The 20,688-nt window shown below is 38.4% G+C and overlaps 2 protein-coding genes across 3 annotated transcripts in view; one reads left to right on the plus strand and one right to left on the minus strand.

The window, feature by feature from the left end:
* SOS1 (SOS Ras/Rac guanine nucleotide exchange factor 1) overlaps positions 1-16,964 on the plus strand; it is a 144,961-nt gene extending 127,997 nt beyond the window's left edge. Inside the window, exons 18-23 of one of the 2 annotated variants that reach the window (XM_032352895.1) lie at positions 1,466-1,638; positions 1,859-1,975; positions 3,214-3,478; positions 9,270-9,314; positions 11,010-11,128; positions 12,003-16,964. In XM_032352895.1, coding sequence (XP_032208786.1) covers positions 1,466-1,638; positions 1,859-1,975; positions 3,214-3,478; positions 9,270-9,314; positions 11,010-11,128; positions 12,003-12,494 — 1,211 coding nt within the window. In that variant the 3' untranslated portion in view covers positions 12,495-16,964. The remainder of the gene's footprint in view (positions 1-1,465; positions 1,639-1,858; positions 1,976-3,213; positions 3,479-9,269; positions 9,315-11,009; positions 11,129-12,002) is intronic. The other variant, XM_032352896.1, reaches the window with a different exon arrangement.
* ARHGEF33 (Rho guanine nucleotide exchange factor 33) overlaps positions 1-20,688 on the minus strand; it is a 121,325-nt gene that overhangs the window by 19,990 nt on the left and 80,647 nt on the right. The window lies entirely within an intron of this gene.

Genomic DNA, 20,688 nt, shown 5'->3' on the forward strand with positions numbered 1-20,688 from the left:
TCTGTCTTCATACCCTGCACACGCCTCCCCCAGACTCCCCACCAGACCCGTCCACTCCAGCTGTACGGTGCAGCGTGCTGTCTCTGACAGTGCCTCCCAGGCTTCGTCACAAACCAGTGCCTTCAGACACGCGGCCACTCTGCTCACAGTGTCCCTCCATCTCACTCAATTAAACTGCACCTCGTTTTTGAGATTTACTGTAAACATCACTTCATCTGTGATGTTTTTTCTGTTCCCACCAACCCAAGGCAGAATCAGGCATGCCTTTGTGCCCTCCTAGCATCTTACGCACGACCACTAATATAGTACTTACCCAACTGTACTGTAGCCCGCGTTCAAAGCTCTGAGCTCCTTGAGACCCGGGACTGTGCGTGTCGTTCATCTTTGTATCTGCAGTACGTAATGCAGTGCTGGGCGTGCAGAAGAGACTCAGTGCTTGTGTACTGGGGGAGTGAACTCAGATCTTCAGACACACCCTCTCTTTCCCCAAAGCATCACAGTCAGTACTTTAGGGGAAAAGGCAGAAGCTTAAGAGAATAGGCCAAGACTAGCAATAATGGCATCAACAATCACAACCACAACTAATTAAGCATTTACTTTGTCAGGCCCTATTCTAAGCATATACATAAACTTACTTCTCAAAGCAACCCTGCTATAGTCATTTTACAGATGAGAAAACCAAGGCAGAGAGAAGCTAAGCAACTTGCACAAGACCACACAAGTAGAAAGCAGCAGTTGGCTCCAGGACCTTTATGCTAAAACAGAAAGGAACTAAGGTGCTCCTGGCACCAGAGGGCCTTGTAAAGAATGAAAGTGCCTGTTGTTTGGGTCCTTCCCCTCCTCCTCCTGTGCACAACTTACAGTGATGTGGAAACAGGAGCTCAGTTATGAGATTAATTCTAGAAGTCCTGAAGACTAGAGCAGACATAAATTACATGCAGTACTGTGTTCAGTAGGCTTGCAGATCCTTCCACATTCCCATGAGTAACCCTATCCAAACAGTACTATGTCTGAATTACAAATCCTAACAGCCCTTGAGTAAGCAGAAAATATGATCCCTTAATTTAACATTTTCCCCTCTGGCCAGAAATGTGTGTTATTAAGTGATGGGTTATACTCAAAGTTCCTATAACAGGACAGTGACTTATGTCAAATACCATATGGTTTTGGAGATATGGAAAATTGAGTTATTCCTCCTGATAAAGCCGTTAAATTTTGTTAAACTTGGTCTCCCTTTTTCTCCTGTACTTATTATACTTAAGTGCTACAGAAGAATTTGATACTTATAAAAATATCTCTCTTGATATTTAGTTAGCTGGTTTCTCATTGAATGGAAATCTGTGTCTTAAATCTTTGGTTATGGTGATTGAGATAGTACAATGTAATATGCCTACGATTACTGACAAAGAAAAAGAACTAGCTGGTTCCTTTTTTATCCTTAAAATAATTTTATTATATCTTCTAGGAATTTATCTAACTAATATCTTGAAAACAGAAGAAGGCAACCCTGAGGTCCTAAAAAGGCATGGAAAAGAGCTTATAAACTTTAGCAAAAGGAGGAAAGTAGCAGAAATAACAGGAGAGATCCAGCAGTACCAAAATCAGCCTTATTGTTTACGAGTAGAATCAGATATCAAAGTAAGTTGAATTATTTGAGGATGCATCTTTCCAATTAAGTTGATAAACCGGCTGATGAAATGCAGGTTTATTTCATAGAGGAGATAAAGGAAAATAAAGCTAAAAATAACTCAAATTTTCTTATACTGTTAAATGTTTTCTTAAGTTACTTTTGTGAATTTCAAACTGCATTTTAAATACTTGATATTAATAATTGTTTATTTCTGTGCATTTATTTTAGAGGTTCTTTGAAAATTTGAATCCAATGGGAAATAGCATGGAAAAAGAATTTACAGATTATCTTTTCAACAAATCCCTAGAAATAGAACCACGAAACCCTAAGCCTCTTCCAAGATTTGTAAGCATTCACATTTCTGTTTTTTTCATATTTATATATTTTTGCAGTTATCTGTGTCTGGTGATGTCATCACTACATGTGTTACGCAGATTAGTTTTCCATGAGGGCATTCAGGGATGAAGTGTACATGTGATGGATAAAAGTAATGAATAAATGCTTATTAAGCATGTTCAGGAATATCCCACTTGACTGCAAATAAGTGAGCATTATTAGTAATCTTAAAAAATGCTGATAGATGAAGAAATTGGCAAATATGTTTTTTTTTTAAACAAAAATGTCGAGATATAGGGCAGGAAATTTGATTAATTTATACTAAATCACTTATAATAAACATACGCATTTATGACTTTTTTCTAAAGTAATGACTTATGAGAACTTTTAACCATGAATCATTAGCCATAAAAATAAGTTTGGTTAAAGATACTTTTGGTGGGAAAGTAAAGTTTCCATTGTTTCTTAGTGCCTGGCCAGTTTTACATATAGTATCATCACCACACTGCTCTGAATATAATCTGTCTTCTTCACAAGAAAGTAAAAAAAATCAAGAAGTAAATATAAATGGCTTCCTTAGTAACCAAGATAAATTTCAAAGTCTCTGTAAACTAAAGTTTATGCAATTAACTCCCAGGAAAATTTCTCAAGGCCTAAAATGGTTTTTTAAAGGATGGATTAAAAACAGCAAATTAGACATAGCTAGATAGTCTTGCTCCAAAGAGGCTTGCTAATAGCACTAAGAAAATTTCACAGAACTAACATACACACACACAGATGAAAACTGAAGCAATTTAATGCATTTGTAAATAGCTCAAATGATTCCAACATCACAGTATTACAGCATCGTAAGGTATCATAGTTCATAATAATGATCCTGGCTTTTCCAGCAAGGTTAAGTTAGTTCAACAAGTTCTGTTTAAAAAGCCAGAGAAATCTACAGCATATCTTAGAAATATTTCCATTCAAAAATATTAAGATAACAAATATAAAAATAAATTTTTAGGACTAAAACTCAGCTATTTAAAAAAAATTCATTGCCTAACATTTTAGACAGCCAAGGCTTTATGGAAATGGGATGTTAATATTTTAACTTGGACACTTTGATTTTAATCATTATATAACTTATTTAGTAGTGGTTTATGGTTTTCCTAGATATTAGTTGAGTTTTACCCAGACATATAGAGAAAAACTTTCCTTTCTGTTATGGTGTTGTAAATACTGTGTTTCTTTTATTATGTCTGCAGCCAAAAAAATATAGCTATCCCCTAAAATCTCCTGGTGTTCGTCCATCAAACCCAAGACCAGGTACCATGAGACATCCCACACCTCTGCAGCAGGAGCCAAGGAAAATTAGTTACAGTAGGATCCCTGAAAGTGAAACAGAAAGTACAGCATCTGCACCAAATTCTCCAAGAACACCGTTAACACCTCCTCCTGCGTCTGGTGCTTCTAGTACCACCGATGTTTGCAGCGTTTTTGATTCCGATCATTCGAGCCCTTTTCATTCAAGTAGGTGCTAATCCTCTAAGTGCTTTAAAGTAATTGGTAGTATTATATGTGCTAGAGGTAGAAAGAATCTGTATAACTTTCTTATTTTTTGTAAATTTGTAGACAAATACCATTTCAAAAGATATTATAAAAATGTAAAGCAAACTGTAAACCCCAGCAACTTGAAATTTTAAAAAACCTATTGGAATAGTGTTCTTTAAATTTACTATACTTTACCAGAAGGTCTGGTGACAAAATTGGTAATTGAAACTCGATTTGAGCACTTGTTTTCAACTGGTGAATTTAACATGCGTTCCTCATATCTAGAAGAAACAAAGATAACTCCTAAAATCTGCAAGGATTTTCAGTCCAGTTCTTTAAATGCTGCCTCCAAAAATATTATATTTGATACTACTCAGTACATCCTTCTCTTCCCACCGAACTCTGTGGGTTTCAAATTTTCCAGCAAGTATCCAGTTTAAACTCCTACTTAACCCTTTCTCAGTCTACACCATCTGGCAGCTACTGCACAGCACTGCTAATACACTGCCTGTGCTTTCGAGCCCAGCCATACCGATCTGACAGACTGCATACTATTGCTCCTTCCTTTCTTATTTCTGGATCAGCGCTGTCTAGTAGAAATACAATGTGAGCCACGTGTGTACTTTAAGTGTTCTATAGCCACATTTAAACAAGCAAAAAGAATTAAGTGAAATTAATTTTAATAATATATTTTATTTAACTTAGTGTGTTAAGCTGCAGTATTATCACTGCAACGTGAACTCAAAAATTTATTGAGCTATTTTACATTCTCCTTTTTGTTCTAAATCATCAAAATCCAGTATGCATTTCACACTTACAGCACATCTCAACTCAGACTAGACACATTCATGTGCTTGTTAATCCACATACAGCTAGTGACTTCAAAACACTACAGCTCAGCTCCAGCCCTTGGAAGAGGCTGTGTTTGATATGTAGGTCACCCTGCTTCCGCTCATCTTCTAGTCAATACCACGTGGAGCTTTAGAGCTCTAAGAGCACATGGTCTCTTTCTGTTTGCTCAGTACTAAATCAAAACTTGAATCCCATCACCTTTACCCTCCTCAGCCACTTCCACGTGCTCTTCCCATTGGCTGTCTCAGCTCATGTACAGATCAGGTACTACGCTGGTACCTGACAGAGCAGAACCCAGTCCTGAGAGACAGCATGCTGGTATTGTGGGGAAGGAGGTCAAGAAGCGGGTGACCGAGGAGTTAGGAATCCAATGTGGGATCTCAGTCTGCTAGTGAGCTTTCCGATTTTAGATAAAAGACTTTCTGTGCCTTCTGGGAATCCAGCTATAATTTTAAGGTTTCTTCCAATTCAGAAGCTATACCTTTTTAACAAAAATCAACTTAAAAGTATTCTTCTGAGATTTGGTCCAGAATCCTATTTATTTATTCCTGTGTTGTATTAATACATTCCTAGTTAGCCAGCAGTTTGTCCTGTCTTTTTACAACCTAAAATGTGTTTGAACTACTACATCTTGGCTTTATTTGGCTACTGGGTATTATGGAGTCACGTTATATACATACTAAGCTACCCAGGTATTTTTGGTAAGTTCAAACAAACACCAGGTTAAAAAAACTCCCATTTATTTTCCCCAATTCATAAACCCTCTCAAGTTAAGTAATAAAACCAGTACTTTTTGCTGTATACCCAACCCAAAATCATTATTAATTCTGTTTGCAGGATTTTTTTTTCTTAGTGCAGATAGCTGTGGTCTATATTATAAAGATTCAAAAAAAAAAAAAAAGATTCCCACATAAATAAATTATTGAAATCATGTGAAAGCTATCAATTGCAGATTCTACTTCTCTCAGTTTAAAAAGTAGCTAAAAATGGAAGCGGTAGGAAAAATGGGAGGTAAGCACATTAACATTCCCTGCTAGTGCTGAATCTTTAAAGCAGTTAGTTACAGAGGGAAGCAAGAATCGTTCAGGAATGCAGTGCTCTGTCCTGTGTGGCAGGGGAACAGTATTCAACAGCTGGGAGGTGAAGAAACCATTGCTCCAGGAGTTAGGCTTTATAAGCTTAGCTTGGAGAGTTTTCTCAATTTCACTTTCTCTGTGTTAAAGAAAATTCCTGCTACCATTCCCTTTGCTCTTAGTAAAAACTGAAAATGACTGGTTTTGAAATCCAAGAAGCCAACATAATATGAAACCATCTGTATGCTCAGTCCCTTACTTAAAACTTAACCATGGCCTTCGTGTAGCCAAGGTTGTGCTGTACTGATGACCCCACTTCTGCTCAACAGACCTGCTAGGACTTTGAGGGTTGCCGGAGCTCCCGGCTTGCCCACTGTGTTGCTCCCACAGAGAGAATTCCTGCATCCTCAGGGCCTGTCAGGAAAGAGCTGCTGTGCCTACATTCTTAGGTCATCTGGACATATTCTATTCAGTACAAACCAGCAGAAAGTTCCATTGCCTAAGTTTTTCAAAAGGCGAAGTTTGATTAGAATTTTTGATGGGTTTTAATAGTGCTTTTTTTGCTTCTTACATTTTTGTCTTGCAAAATAATTTACTTTAAAACCATAATTAATCAGCCAGTATCTAGTGCCTGTCTCTCTATTTGTCAAGCACTTACACATCACATCTTCTCTGGTAAAGCTCATAATCTTTCTGAGAGGTGAAAAATAATCGTCATACAAAGAAAATCATAGTTAACTGCTTTAACCATTGTTAATGCCATGATTTTCTTTGTACTATGTTTATTTTCACTCTCAGTAAGATTGCAGGCTTTACCAGAGAAGATACATAGGGCTCAGCAAAATGCTAAATCAGTGGGGAAGACCCAGTCCTGTGGAAGTTTACACAAAGGGGACCATAGGATGGGCACAAGTGGGCATGGGAAGCTTTGTGGTGAGGACAGAGAGGGAAGGAAACTGGCCCCTCCCTACGCAGGACCCTCCCCCTCAGAGCCCTGCCTTATATTGGCCTGGTCAGCTCCACCTTTGCGGTGGTGAGGACAGACACCCATCTCGCTGCTGGCGTGTTTCTGCTGCCATCACAAGGTGGAGAGGAGGAAGACCTGCTCTAGGTGCCTGTTCGAAGCCCGCCGGGTCATGAAAGGGAGCCGGAGGTCCCACCTGGCCTTGTGCTGCTGATGGGCTTCAGCTCTAGCCCTCAGGAGAGGAAGCTCTGACCACAGAAGAGGTATTCCAGGCATTTCAAGCTGGAATGTAAGGCTTTTCTTCACAGAAGATTGTTGTGGGCACTTAGTTTCTAATCTCAGATACATTTGCATTTAACAGGCTTTTGTGACTTTAAGAAGTTACTGGTGATTTATAGAATTTTTTCCTATAGGAAGAGCTTGCTCCTATTTTCAAGAAGGACCCAGTTATAAACTGAAAAGTATCTTCAACAGGGTTTTAATCCTGTTGATCTCCTGGGAAACTTAAAAAACAACCTATATCCCCAGCCTGCACTTAAATTAGACTGGTTTTGGCACTAAGAAATCAGTATTTTTTTTTTTTAAAGCTTTCCAGAGGCATTGAAATGTATAGCCAAGTTTGAGAACCACTGACCTTTTATCTGGGATTTAAATCTAACAATTAATACTACTTTTTTAATTAATTTGGCTTCATTCCTAAGTCATTATCAGTAAATTTGGTTTTTTTTGTTTGTTTGTTTGTTTGTTTTTAAGATTTTTTATTTATTTATTTATTTGTCGGAGAGAGAGCGAGCGAGAGTGAGCACAGGCAGACAGAGTGGAAGGCAGAGTCAGAGGGTGAAGCAGGCTCCCTGCGGAGCAAGGATCCCGATGTGGGACTCGATCCCAGGACGCTGGGATCATGACCTGAGCCGAAGGCAGCTGCTTAACCAACTGAGCCACCCAGGCGTCCCGAGTCATTATCAGTAAATTTGTACAGTACCTAGCTAGTATAGAATTTCTAGTATATAGTTTTTTGTTTTTGTTTTTTTAATTTATTTGACAGACAGAGATCACAAGTAGTCAGAGAGGCAGGCAGAGAGACAGGAAGGAAAGCAGGCTCCCTGCTGAGCCGAGAGCCCGATGCGGGGCTCGATCCCAGGACCGTGGGATCATGACCTGAGCCGAAAGCAGAGGCTTTAACCCACTGAGCCACCCAGGCGCCCCTCTAGTATATAGTTTTAATTAAAGCATGAATAATTCTAAAGGAGGTTTTTTTTTTTAGCATTTTCTAGACAGTGAGACCAAGAAATTCATTGAAAATGACAAATCAGAAAAGTGCCCATTAACTTACCAAACACAGAAACCTAAATCTGTGTCATACACATATATATAAATATGAGCAAAGCCAAGTCTGTGAATAGACAGGTGTGTATACATAGGTATCATAATACTTTCTAAAAGCCTACAGTTTGTAGCAGTCATAAGGTTTGTGTTTTTGTTTTATTCCCATCTTGTACTAAGTATACTACCATGCTCTTGAGGCTTACCTCCTGGGAGGTATATTTGTTTCCTTTCCAAGAAAAGTGGAAAAAAATATAAAGTGGGTAAACGCTACAGATAAATATACCCCTTTCATCCTTGTTCCATCATAGGTGCCTAATAAATAGTGGAGCAAATCACTGACAGAGCAACAGCTTCATTTACAATCAAAGAGTATAAAGATTAATTATACTCTTCTGAGAGATAACTTAGTACAATTAGCTGGATTGCTACCCTTGGTAACTATGGCCTCCACATAAATATCCGTGCATAAGGAGAGGGGGTTAATGGGATAGGTTGCTAGAAATTGGGGCTCTGTGGGAAATAAACCCACCGTATCTATATAAATAGCAATCACATTAATAGTCTTGCCACTGAACCTGGAACATAAAATTATCCTTGTTCAAGGCAGTTAGAAAAAAAACAATGGTCCAAATTGTTTGAGTGATGGTCTGTTGTACAAAAAGAGAGAGAAAAGAACTGAATTTTTTAAAAATCAGCTCAGACGAGTGCTACAGGAATTGTTTTTGTCTTTGGATATTACAGGTTCAGTATGTTGGTAATAGGAGGCAGTGTCACATCGATGATTATGTTTGGAGTCAGTACAGATCACTTGGCCTCTTGTCTCACTTTTCTACTTTAGTGCTCTTGGGGCTTTGGCTTTTATGGTTTTCAATTCTTTTTTTTTTTTTAGAAGCATTAATGTTGAAATTAAACATTCTAAATTTGTCAGTGAGTTTCCTGTGTAAAATGTGCCTAAGCACCAAATATTTATTGATTTTTTTAAATGTTCAAGAATATAGAAGGAAAGGGCTATATCACTTCCAAGCTTGTTTTGTAATATCCAGAGCTGTAACTATTTTGCAATGAAACTATACACTGCAAGAACATTTTCAAAAATATATAATAATATTAGTAAAAAATTCCCTTTTATTTTTCAATTGACATAACATAAATTCATTATTTAGTACATTTGAGTTTTCAAAATAACCTTCAATAAATGACATATTTCTGTATGTCCAGCTGAATTTTTTTTTGCTTAAATTGGGTTTATACATTTTTTAAAAGTCTTCCACTAACAGAGCATATTTTAGTTTTCTCATGAATGCTTTCATTTACTTGCTTTGACATCAGGTAGCGAATCTAAAAGGAATCATCAAAATTCCCAATATAATGTTAGCTCAGTTTAATTATTTTTCTCAAAAGTAAGAAGTCATGAGCTTTTACTAAAGACTGTTGTACCATTCTTTACAATTAGAATGACAAAAATGACATTTTTATCATAAATGCATTTTTACAGATGAGTTGAATTTATCAATGAAAGAAAAAAAAATCCACTCTTTCTTGTTTCCTTTCACAGGCAGCGATACCGTCTTTATCCAAGTTTCACTGCCCCATGGCCCAAGTTAGTATATTTGGTTTAAGACTCCTAATTCTTGCTTTGGCTTTAAAAATCAAACCAAGTGTAACCTTCCCTGCTAAAACTCCTCTTGGGTCTGGCAGCCTTGGGGCCTTGCTTGCAGTATCAGAAGTGAGGGCTTCACTTGTGTGCTATCTTCTGATCATAAATGATTTGCTTCAACTTAGATACTTTTCATGCTTTTTGTAAAACCTGTTTTCTCTTGTAAAAGAACATTTTTATATGGGCGACTTCCACATTTAACCATTTCACTTTTCCAACTATAGAGTTCTAAATATATTTTAACCCCCATCTTTAAAACAAACAAACAGCAAGAGCATGCATGCGCGGATGGGAATGCTGGCAGCTACCGCAGTGTCAGAGTCACAATGTGCCCTTAGCCTGGCGACGGCACAGACTCTGGGCAAATGACTATTACTTGACGTTAGAAGAACTACCTTATCATTGTAACTCCTTAAATTATACAGCCTAAATATTCATCACTGTTAAGCAAAATAAAGTTCCACTGTAGACATTTGCTTTTATTTTTAAAGTCAACTAACAATTCACCAAATGATTTAATAAGTTTTCAGCTAATTAGTGGTTTTGCTGTCCTTCATACCAATGATTTCAAAATATATATAATGGAAAACATTAGTTATAAGTGAAATTAATTTACTTTATAGTCTCTTAAGAAAAAAGGTAGGTCAAAATGATCAAAATAATACCAGTACACAAAGTACTGTCTAAGTTCTATATTTTAAGTTTTAACTGACAAAATAAAAGCTGTCGATGCTTAAAGGAAAACAAGAACCTGCCATGTATAGTCCTGACTGATCATTTATATATTTTTTCATATCTTCTTTATACTGTTCACAAACTAACAACTTACATAAATGTTGTCTTTCAGAATGTAATGACTTTATGCCTATATTATGCCCTCATCATCATAAATGTCTGGAGGATAAGTTCTAATCAGAAGCTTTACTTACCTTTGTTGTGCCGGTTCCTCAGCTTATTCTTAAATCGGGTTCACTAGATTCTAGTGTAATTTCTGTTTTTATCAGGGCTGCCTCTGTCATCTTAAATAGCTCCATCACAGTTAAAATTTCTCAGATTAGAGTATGATGAACCTGATTTTGCTCACCCGCCAAGGAGAGCCAGCTTATACCTAAGCAAAGTGCGGAGAGACACTCCCCCACCCCACATGAGTTCTCTCCTTGGCATGCTTTGAGGGAATCCCTGGGGAGAGCAGTTAGGATCAGACACGAATCCCAAAGACCATCTAGTAAAGGCAGGGAAACTCTATACTAATAAAATCAAAGAAAGTAAATGAGCCCATTACAAAATTACCAGTCCAGAAGTTTGTAGTAGTTTGCTGTTTCTCCCAGGTATCTGAGAATCCTACCCAAATAAAAAATTCCAATAATAGATTAACAGTGGGAATGTTATTTTGTTCAAGAAGCAAAATAACAGAATATCTTAGGCATTTTTTTTTCTGAAAATCTTGCTGAGAAATTTCTGCATGCTTTTATAGTAGTTTGCTTTAATAAAGGAAATACTATTGTGTATTGGTCTATTAAACTGCTTTTGATAATTCTGTACATTTCTTTTAATATAAGCAGTTTCAACTAAGCTTTTCAGGATTAATAGATGAAATAAAATTTGTGTGAACTTTTAAAAAAATGTAACATCCTACAGGATCTGCTTCAGTATCATCTATAAGTTTAACCAAGGGCACTGATGAGGCGCCCGTCCCCCCTCCTGTTCCTCCACGAAGACGGCCGGAATCTGCCCCCGCCGAATCTTCGCCATCTAAGGTAAGTAGAGAGCCCTGTTACCTGGACACTGGAGTCACTACGGTTACATGATAATCATGCCCCCGTGTCTGGTTTAGTTCCCACAGGATTAGACCAACATTTCAGGTTGAGCTTAATAGAGTCTAGACAAGGGCCAGATACAGATTTACCCTAAGTAGTGTGTTTATTTCCTTTCTTCTGAATGCAGTATTTTTTTTTTATGTTTTCAAAATACTTATAAATCTTAATTATGGGTAATGTCAAGAAAAAAACGGTTTTAATCTGTAAAGAATAATGTCTCAAGCAGAGACTATAAAGAGAGAAAGAAGCGAAGAGGTGTGAAGCTTTATATGAAGCACTATGTTAAGTGAAAATTAAACATTACCTATCTGAGACCCTTCTCATAAATCTGACATGCTATTAAATGGGATTTGCATGACAGTTCTGGGTTGGAAGAGACCTTAAAGGCTTATTATAGCCATTTTTTGCACTTGTTTAAGCTTCTTTCTTTGTCAGCCATTAACCTGATTCACTGGTTCTGCGTGTCCAGAGAGCAGAGCACCTGGACAAGTCAAGATAGTTTGCAGAACATCATAAAATGTTAATATAGTAAGTTCAAAATTATAAAACGAACTTGTGTTAAATCATAAATGATTTTATACTAGATTGACTGATAGGTAAGCAGTAGCAAACAACAAAATTTTGAGAAAAATAAAAACTGAGGGGAAAAAAACCTCAATAAATTGGCATAATCCCTCATTTAAAACATACGGCAGAACTCCCTGTTAACTCCTAGGGTGCTACCAATAAATAGTGTGTTTGAAAACCCCAAATTAATTCTTAATATATTCATGCTACTACACTAATTATTAATTCTTTTTCTCATTTGTGTTAGATTATGTCTAAGCATTTGGACAGCCCCCCAGCAATTCCTCCTAGGCAGCCCACATCAAAAGCCTATTCGCCACGATACTCCATATCAGACCGGACCTCTATATCAGACCCTCCTGAGAGCCCTCCCTTATTACCACCACGAGAACCTGTGAGGACACCTGATGTTTTCTCCAGCTCACCACTACATCTCCAGCCTCCCCCTTTGGGCAAAAAAAGCGATCATGGCAATGCCTTCTTCCCAAATAGCCCTTCCCCTTTTACACCACCTCCTCCTCAAACACCCTCTCCTCATGGCACAAGAAGGCACTTGCCGTCGCCACCACTGACACAAGAAGTGGACCTTCCTTCCATCACCGGGCCGCCTGTTCCTCCACGACAAAGCACTTCTCAGCATATCCCTAAACTCCCTCCAAAAACTTATAAAAGGGAGCACACGCACCCATCCATGCACAGAGATGGACCCCCACTGTTGGAGAATGCCCATTCCTCCTGAGCTTCTCTGTTCCAGGACGGACGTTTTCCCAGCCCCGGATCCATTGCTGGCGATGGACGCACCGAACGTGCCAGCGTGGACGGGTCGAAACGACAGCTCCCAACACTAACGACTCTCCTTCGAGATGCAGCATAAGACGGTGGATTTTACCCGAGACGTAATTATACAATGAAAATGGTATTCGTGTAGAATCTGGAAAGACTGATCTGGAGAGATTGGACAACTGATTGATTGCACCTGAAAATCAAGTAAAGGGACTTTTTCTAGCCAATGGGCAGGAGTCCTCTTTTTGTGAAGTGATCTTTATCATTAAGGGATGGAAAACACAGTCTAGTGTCCTGCAGGCCCACACGATGACAGTTTTTGTAATTCAAAATATGCACTTTTTAAAAAGAAATCTTAAACAGGGATCTTCACATCTCCTTTGTTTTTCTTTGCTTTTACTCATCCTACTTTAGAATATTTTCTTAAAAATCATTCAGAGGACTGTGAGGAGGGACTGTGGTGCCTGAGCTCGTTGGAGTCAAGGCCCAGCACTGTGCTGCAGTCCTGTTTACAGATTATTACAGTGAAGTGAATGGGTACCGAGGCTTCACCAAAGAGGTACTTTTTTTCTTTTTTTTTTCTTTTGGTTTTTTTCTTTCTTTCCTTTTTTTTTTTTTTTTTTTAGGAGTAATTATACTAATTTTAAGAGCATTTCCCCACCCACCCTCCCTACACAAACAAAACCTGATGGTGTTGCCTTCAAATGAGAAGTTTTGTTTCATTAAGGTGACAGAAGAACTTTTTTAAAAATGTAACTGTCAAGTATTCGATTTACACTTAGGAGACTGTTAATCTATGCTAGATTGTTATTTTCCCCACTTTTCCCACAAAAGTTTACTGGTAATCCATGTCATGGCTCATTGCTGTCCCTCTAACCGTACTCTGGAAATGCAGTCACCCAGTGTGAAAAGGAGCACTTGCTGGGCACCACTAACATCGTTCGTGTTTTACTGATAGTGAGTAATCAGCATATCTAGAATTACCTTGCATTGCCGAAATCATGTGTATATAGTGAATGTTATATAATAAACCTGGCAGGTCTGTTTTAATTTAATTGAATAAAGATAAAAATACTTTGTTTGGCTGGCATATATTAAATTATTATATGGAGAAAATGGTTGATTCTTATTTCTTTCAGTTGAAACACACACAGACACACACACACACAAAGCATAAAAGCACGTATTGTGGTACGCCTTGATTTCTAGTTCTGGATGTATGTATTCACCTTAAAGAATGATCTAAAGTTACAGTTTGGTATGTAGGGAAAAAATTGGGTTAGAATAGGATGGTTATCTTTTAAGCAGAACTTTGTAAGTTTTTAAATTTCCCAGGCAACATGTATACAGTTTATTAGTTTATATTAAACATTCTACCTTGCTTGAGGTCTTTGCTCTATCAAAACTATTCATAAGAGAACATCTGCCTACATCCTTAGTATCATAATACGGATTATTCATGAAGCCTGTGTACTGATCTTCTGAGTCTAACCAATACTGTGAGTGAAATGCATGCAACTTGTTGAAGAGAAAAAGCTGTACGAATCTCCACGGCAGTGTCTGTGAGTGTGCGGTCCTCCATGCTGAGAGTCATCAGTTCATCAGTATGTGCATGTGTCCTCGGAATAATGAAGCAACATCTCAGCAGTTCTGTTAGCTATGCCATCAGAGACGTTTTTAAGAAGTGCTACATCATGGTGGAAACCTCATACTTTAATAATTTCCTGTGATATTTATTAGAGCATTAAATGTAATGTACATCACAGTAGTACAGCATATAGCCCTTTAAGACCAGAATGTTGATTGCATCATCATTAAGCAATCCATCCTATCATATCCTTTCTTATTTATTTGTTAGAGTTGAATCTTTTTCGTTTAATATCTGTACCACTCCTATTAAGGTAGTCATCGTTCTCCTGGTAAAATGTCTCCTTTTAAAAGTTTCCCTCCAAGTTAATTTCAAATCCACTCTTGGGCACAAAGTGTCCATAAGACCATTCATTCAACAAGTGTTCATCTAAGCCTACTTACTAGTGCTGCTACAATTAATCATAATACACATTCCAGAATCCCCCATGACTTTATATTAGATCACCCTCATTTTCCATAGGATTTCCCTTTATGTGTCTTATGGATCACTTCTCTTTTTAATTACTCCCCACCCCACTCCAAATGGGAACCTGACAAGTCACATTAGAGCCTATTCAATCTCTCTCTGGCCAGTGTGTTAGCCTAAAATAATGCTTTTCAACCCCGCTGACCTTTTAAAGAAGAAAATGTCAGATTTGGAGTTCTAATCCTACTTCTCCCAAAGGAAACCATTCTCCGACCCCAGTGGTTCTAGGAGACCACTTCACTGTGCATCAGCATTGTGGATAGAGGATATTTTTAATTCTGAAGTTGACATTTGGGTAAAAATATTTTCTGCAGTGGTAACTGACTAGAAAAACCCCAACTGGACGCCCTTAAACAGAGGTGAGAAAACTGTATCCTTGCCTTCTTCATACGTGAAACATTAACTAGCTGACAAATTTATTCTTTGTAATAACTAAAATATACTTATTCAGGGACAAGAAGTGGCTGAGAAGAGAAGTGCATCACCACAAAATTCTGCTTTTGAATCCAGGACATTACAAGACAGTCAATGCAGCATGACTATTTCTAAACCACATTCCAAAAATGGGACATTTCTTTTAGAAATGGAAATGTCCTTAGAAGGTTCATTATCTTTGGATCACAAAATAAAAATATTTCAAGGTTGAATCAGGTGGGCTGATAAACAGTAACAATAGAAAGGGAGGCTTTTCACATCTAAGAGCTTTTTAAAACAGGAACAGATAAGTACATGTTTCTAAGTTTATTGAAATACAGATAATTGACTGTTCCCAGCCAGCCCTCCAATGTATTTTAAGAGTACAGACTTATCAGGAAATACACAAACATCGAAAGTTTCCTTAATTAAAGGCTGGGTATCAGATTATGTGTTTAGTGGGTTGCTATGCTCTATCAGCTCAAGAATGTTTTAATGGTTGTGAATTTAGGAAAGAGCACACCACACTAATACTACAATCAACACAACAGTCTAGTGAACAAGTACTATTTCACTTGGAGGCTGTATTATGGTTCTAAATTCTTCCTTAAAGGGTTTTTCCACAAATTGAAAGTTACTCAAACCAAAATTTAGTTGGTATCTATGACCATGACCATGATCTTAATTCTCAAGTTTAGCTTACTTTAGTCATGTATTTCATCCTTTAAATGATAGCTTAAATTTGGTTCTAAATGGCTCAGCAAAACAAATCATAAAAATGGAGGGAAAGGCTCCCAGTTAGTGTAGTATATATAGTGAGGAAAACCTTTTATTTCCTCCTGATTTAGAAAGAAAGGAATTTAACCATTTATTTCTTGGTATTCTGCTGCTATCTGTAGGTTCACTTACTCTTTTAACCTATATCGTATGACTGTTGTCCTGTTGCACGTTAATCTTTACCAGTAAAAGAAACATCACAAGGTTAATATCGATTTGGCTGAAAGAACTGTGCAGTAGAATTATTTGTAAGGGAAACTGATGACTTATTTATTCAGTATTTTTCTCTTGAAACATCTCCTTACTAACTTAAAATCATTTCATAATCCCTCATATGTGAGCCAATGAAATATTCTGAGCTCTAGTTAAGAAGCATGAAGTCTATAGGATAAATCTAAACAAAAGCATTTGTAACTTGTTTTGTAAATTTCATGCCTTATTTTCCATTTCTGACACCGTAAAGTGCATTTTCTGTCAACTGTGAGCAAATTTCCCTTTGCCTTTAATGAAAATAGTGCATTAAGTAGCCAATTGCTGCAATTATAAAGCAAGTTCGCTAAAGGTGGATCCCACTGGACTACCACTCAAAGAAATCGATGCATAGGATGGAAGTCACATGTGGTGTGGCTTTAGGGAGACTGCACCTGTGCCAGACGCATGCCACTTTCAGTAGCTGCCAAATGTGCCTTTAATTAAGAACATCTCTAATTTTTTTCTTCAGATCAAGTCAGCATTTTGGGGCGGGATCAGGGCAGGGGACCTTGGGGTGCAAATATCTGGTGAAACTCACCAGAGAAGAAGCCTTTGTCAAAGTGACATGTATAACTTCAGTTGAAATGTGTTTGTGTGTATATATATATATGTGTGTGTATTTGCCTTTGTTTAGTAGCACGGTATTTGCTGAAATAATCGTCCAAAAAATTGCTCTGTCAGTCTTACTCTGATGTAAAAACAAAGTGCAGTCTACACATCTAATATGGCCTTTGTACCTAACCATGTTCGTAGGTAATCTTTGTACTCTGTGTGCAGCAGTATTTGGTTTGCATTTAAAGTGAAAATAATGGCTGTTATTTTTCTGGCATTACTAAGACAAACCGAAAAATAATAAAGAAAAATGCCTTATGTAGTCCACAAGTGTATTATTTTTGTATTTGAGAAAGCACTCCTCTCAGTGTCCGTCGCCATTCTCCTTGAGCTTGTGCTTCCCACACAGAAATAGTTCACTCTCTGTAGTGGCCTTCTTAGAGAAAGTTCAGTATTTCCTTCTGTCTGAAGCGCTAGGACTAATGAGTGGGAGGCCCTTGGGATGAAAATTGATACTTTAGTGACTTTGGGTGTCACCTGGATGAAGTTTCAAAGGGCCAAGGAGAGCATGTATTCTATAAAAGTTAAGATACCACAATTCCTTGACAGGCGAGTTTTATCGAGACCTGTTGGAATGTGGCAGCCTGAGGTTTAACAATCCTTCCCAGGCTTAGCATTAAAAGATGTAGTTTTGGGGCGCCTGGGTGGCTCAGTGGGTTAAGCCGCTGCCTTTGGCTCAGGTCATGATCTCAGGGACCTGGGATCGAGTCCCGCATTGGGCTCTCTGCTCAGCAGGGAACCTGCTTCCCTCTCTCTCTCTCTGCCTGCCTCTCTGTCTACTGTGATCTCTCTCTGTGAAATAAATAAATAAAATCTTTAAAAAAAAAAAAAAGATGTAGTTTATGGTTATATGCTGCGAATAAATTTTTTAATGTGAGGTCATTCATGATGAACTACAGAATGTAAAAATTGATGAAAAACGTAGCAATCCAATACCCTCATTTAAAAAATTGGAGTGAGGCCTGGCCAGCATTCTGTACCATTCTGTGCCTGAGACAAAAGACTCAACTTCAGTTCCTGGTGTACAGAGGGCTGCTCTCAGGACTAGCTAAAATTGATCTGGGGTTCGCCCCCTGCCCCAACTCTAAAAACACAAAATCATTAATTTGTACAAATTCTATGTGTAAGCTACTGAAATCCAATTATGTATTATTGAGTACATTCTAGGTAATCAATTTAAGAGCTATAGGTAAGTAACATTAATACTGGTATTAGTCAACTTGGTTCTGAATTTGCTTTTGAAATGTCAGTTCTGAATTTTAAGTGGGTGGTTTGCTTTTTTATTTATTTTAATCACATTAGCTCATTACACATTCAGAGCACTTAAATCTCTAGGGTATAGCCCACAACGGTTGGGGGGGGGGCTTCTCTTTGCAGACAGATGCACATGGCTTCCAGAGAATTCCAAAACAGCTTATGCACATTCTATTGTTTTAAGACTCTTGATGCTCATTAGAGGCAAGAAAAAAAGTACAGTCCTTTTTTAGAAGCTACTCTCTCTACTTTCATGACTCATGAAGAAAAGAAAGAATCGCTGTGGGAGAACACAATAAGCAGATGCCTTGGAATCATGTATCTGTGTTCACATTCTGGTTCCATTATTCATTATTCACTATTCCATTATTCACATCTATTCACTAGATGTGTGACTTTGGAGAAATTACTTATATAATCTGAGTCTCTATTCCTCCTCAATATGTGAGGCTAATAATCTACTGGGGGACTCCAACAAAGTTTAAAGGTACTATGTGTGAAGCCCAATGCCTTTCATAGAATAGGTACTTACTAAAGGTAACTAAAGTTACGAGGGATATGTTTTCAAAGTTTGACTGTTTTTGGATATCTTTGAAGAGGCTGATATTTTATCCTAAAGTCCCCATAACTTCTTGATTCTTTACCATCCAACTTCCTTTTATGTTCACTCTCACTTAACTTGGTTTTGACTGACTGTATTATATGCATTTCATAGGGCCCATCTGACTAGTCAACAAATATTTGCTGTTCCAGGTACACTTCTGATGTTAGGAACATAGCAATGAATAAAAAAAAAAATCTGTTTAATCTGGTAAGATTAGTCATCTAATGACATGTAGACAATGAGAAACAGCATACACGTTAGAATGTCGTAACTGCTACGAGCAAAGAAAAGGACGAGGTGATTAGGAATGTAAGGGATGGGGTGGTGGTATATAAAAGGCGATGATCAGAGTCAGCTCAGAGAAGGTGGCGTATGAGTAAGGACTTGAAGGAGGTGAAGGAAGGAGACATGCAAGTGTCTGAGGAAGGGGTATGCGGAGGCGCAGTGAAAGAACAGTTCGGGAGCCTAGAGGCAGGAGGAATAGTGAGGCTCTGTGTGCCTAGAAAGGAAAGAATGTGGGCAGAATAGGAGAGGCCATCAATGGTTTAATGGGATCCAGATCACTTGTAATGACTTTGGCTTCCATTAAAATAGAGTCCATAGAGCATCTGAGTAGAGCTTTGCTCTGGCTGCCATGTTGAGAATAATTAGGGGTTCAGAGCGGGAGTGGGGAGGTTAGTCCGACAGAAGGCAGCTTGGTCAAGATAATAGTAGTGCAGGTGGTGAGAAGTGCTCAGAGACATCCAATTTGCTGAGATACTGAACGTGGGGCTTAAGTAACAGAACTGTCGGGGTGCCTGGGTGGCTCAGTGGGTTAAGTGTCTGACTTTGGCTCAGGTCATTATCTCATGGTCCTTGGAGCAAGCCCCAAGATGGGCTCTGTGCTCAGCGGGGAGTCTGCTTGTCCCTCTGCCCCTCCCTACCCCTTGTGCTCTCTCTCTCTCAAATAAACAAACAAATAAATAAATAAATAAATATCTTAAAAAAAAAAAAAGAATTAAAAGAAAAGAAACAGAATTGTCAAGGAGGACTTCAAGGGTTTTGGCAACTAGAAGAACAAAGTTACCATAAACTGAGTTGGGAAGGTAGAGCTGAAGCAGGCTAGGACACATTCAGCTCAATAAATACGTCAGACATCTGAGGGGTGCCAGGAGGCGATGGGAGTTAGGAGTCTGAAATCAGGGACGAGTCTGGGCTGAGGATATAAAATTGGGAGTCACTTTCATAAAGATCATATTTGAAAGCTAGCAGACCGGATTAGATCACCAAAGAAGCCAAGTACAGAAGGGAAAAAGAAGAGCTCTAAGTCACGGAGAGCCCCAGGGCCCTCTGACAAGAGAGGGAGGAGGGAGAACCAGCAAACAGACCAATGAAGACAGAAGCCAACCGCAGTCTGTGCCCTTGGAGCCTCGTAATTATTTCAGAAGGAAGAGGGGATAAGCATGTCAATAGGTTTGATAGGGAGAGTGGACCATTCATTGAGCAAGGGGAAAGTCCGTGATGACCTGGACACAACCAGCTCAGTGAGTGGTGCGGGCCCAGCGAGTCTAATGAAGCCTGGGAGCAGAGAACCGGAGCAGTTCCCTCTCACGCTTCCCGGGAAAGGTAAGCAGGGACATAAGGCACGGGCAGAACAGCCAAGGTATCTTTTGCTTAAAAAAATGGTAGAAATAAATGCATGCTTGAATGCTAAAGGGTTTGCCCCAGTTGGAAAGTGTGATAATGAGGAGAGGGGATGTGACCTAGTGCTGAATGGAAACAATCCACTTAGAAACCCAGATGGTATCCTGCAACAGGCCTTTACAGTAGATCCCACTGCCTTCAGATGAAGAGCTTTAAATACATGAGGAAGAAAGAAAACACATTCAGTATTCCTGCTAAGAAGTATGAGCGTTTAATGCTACTATCTCTGAAGGGAATGAGGCAAGAAGGGAGGAAAAAAAATCTATAGAAAAGAAACAAGTTCAGATGACTTACCAAGATCACACATGCATAAGCTCTTTGAAAACAAGTTTTGGAAAACAAGCTATTTGGGTAGAAAAATCTTGACTATTTTGCATGTCTGACAACCCCCAAAAACAACATTTTCAGCATTGCCTAGATCATATCGTATGTTCTTAT

Source organism: Mustela erminea, chromosome 7 (assembly GCF_009829155.1).
Source record: "Mustela erminea isolate mMusErm1 chromosome 7, mMusErm1.Pri, whole genome shotgun sequence".
In the NCBI taxonomy this organism is placed as follows: domain Eukaryota; kingdom Metazoa; phylum Chordata; class Mammalia; order Carnivora; family Mustelidae; genus Mustela; species Mustela erminea.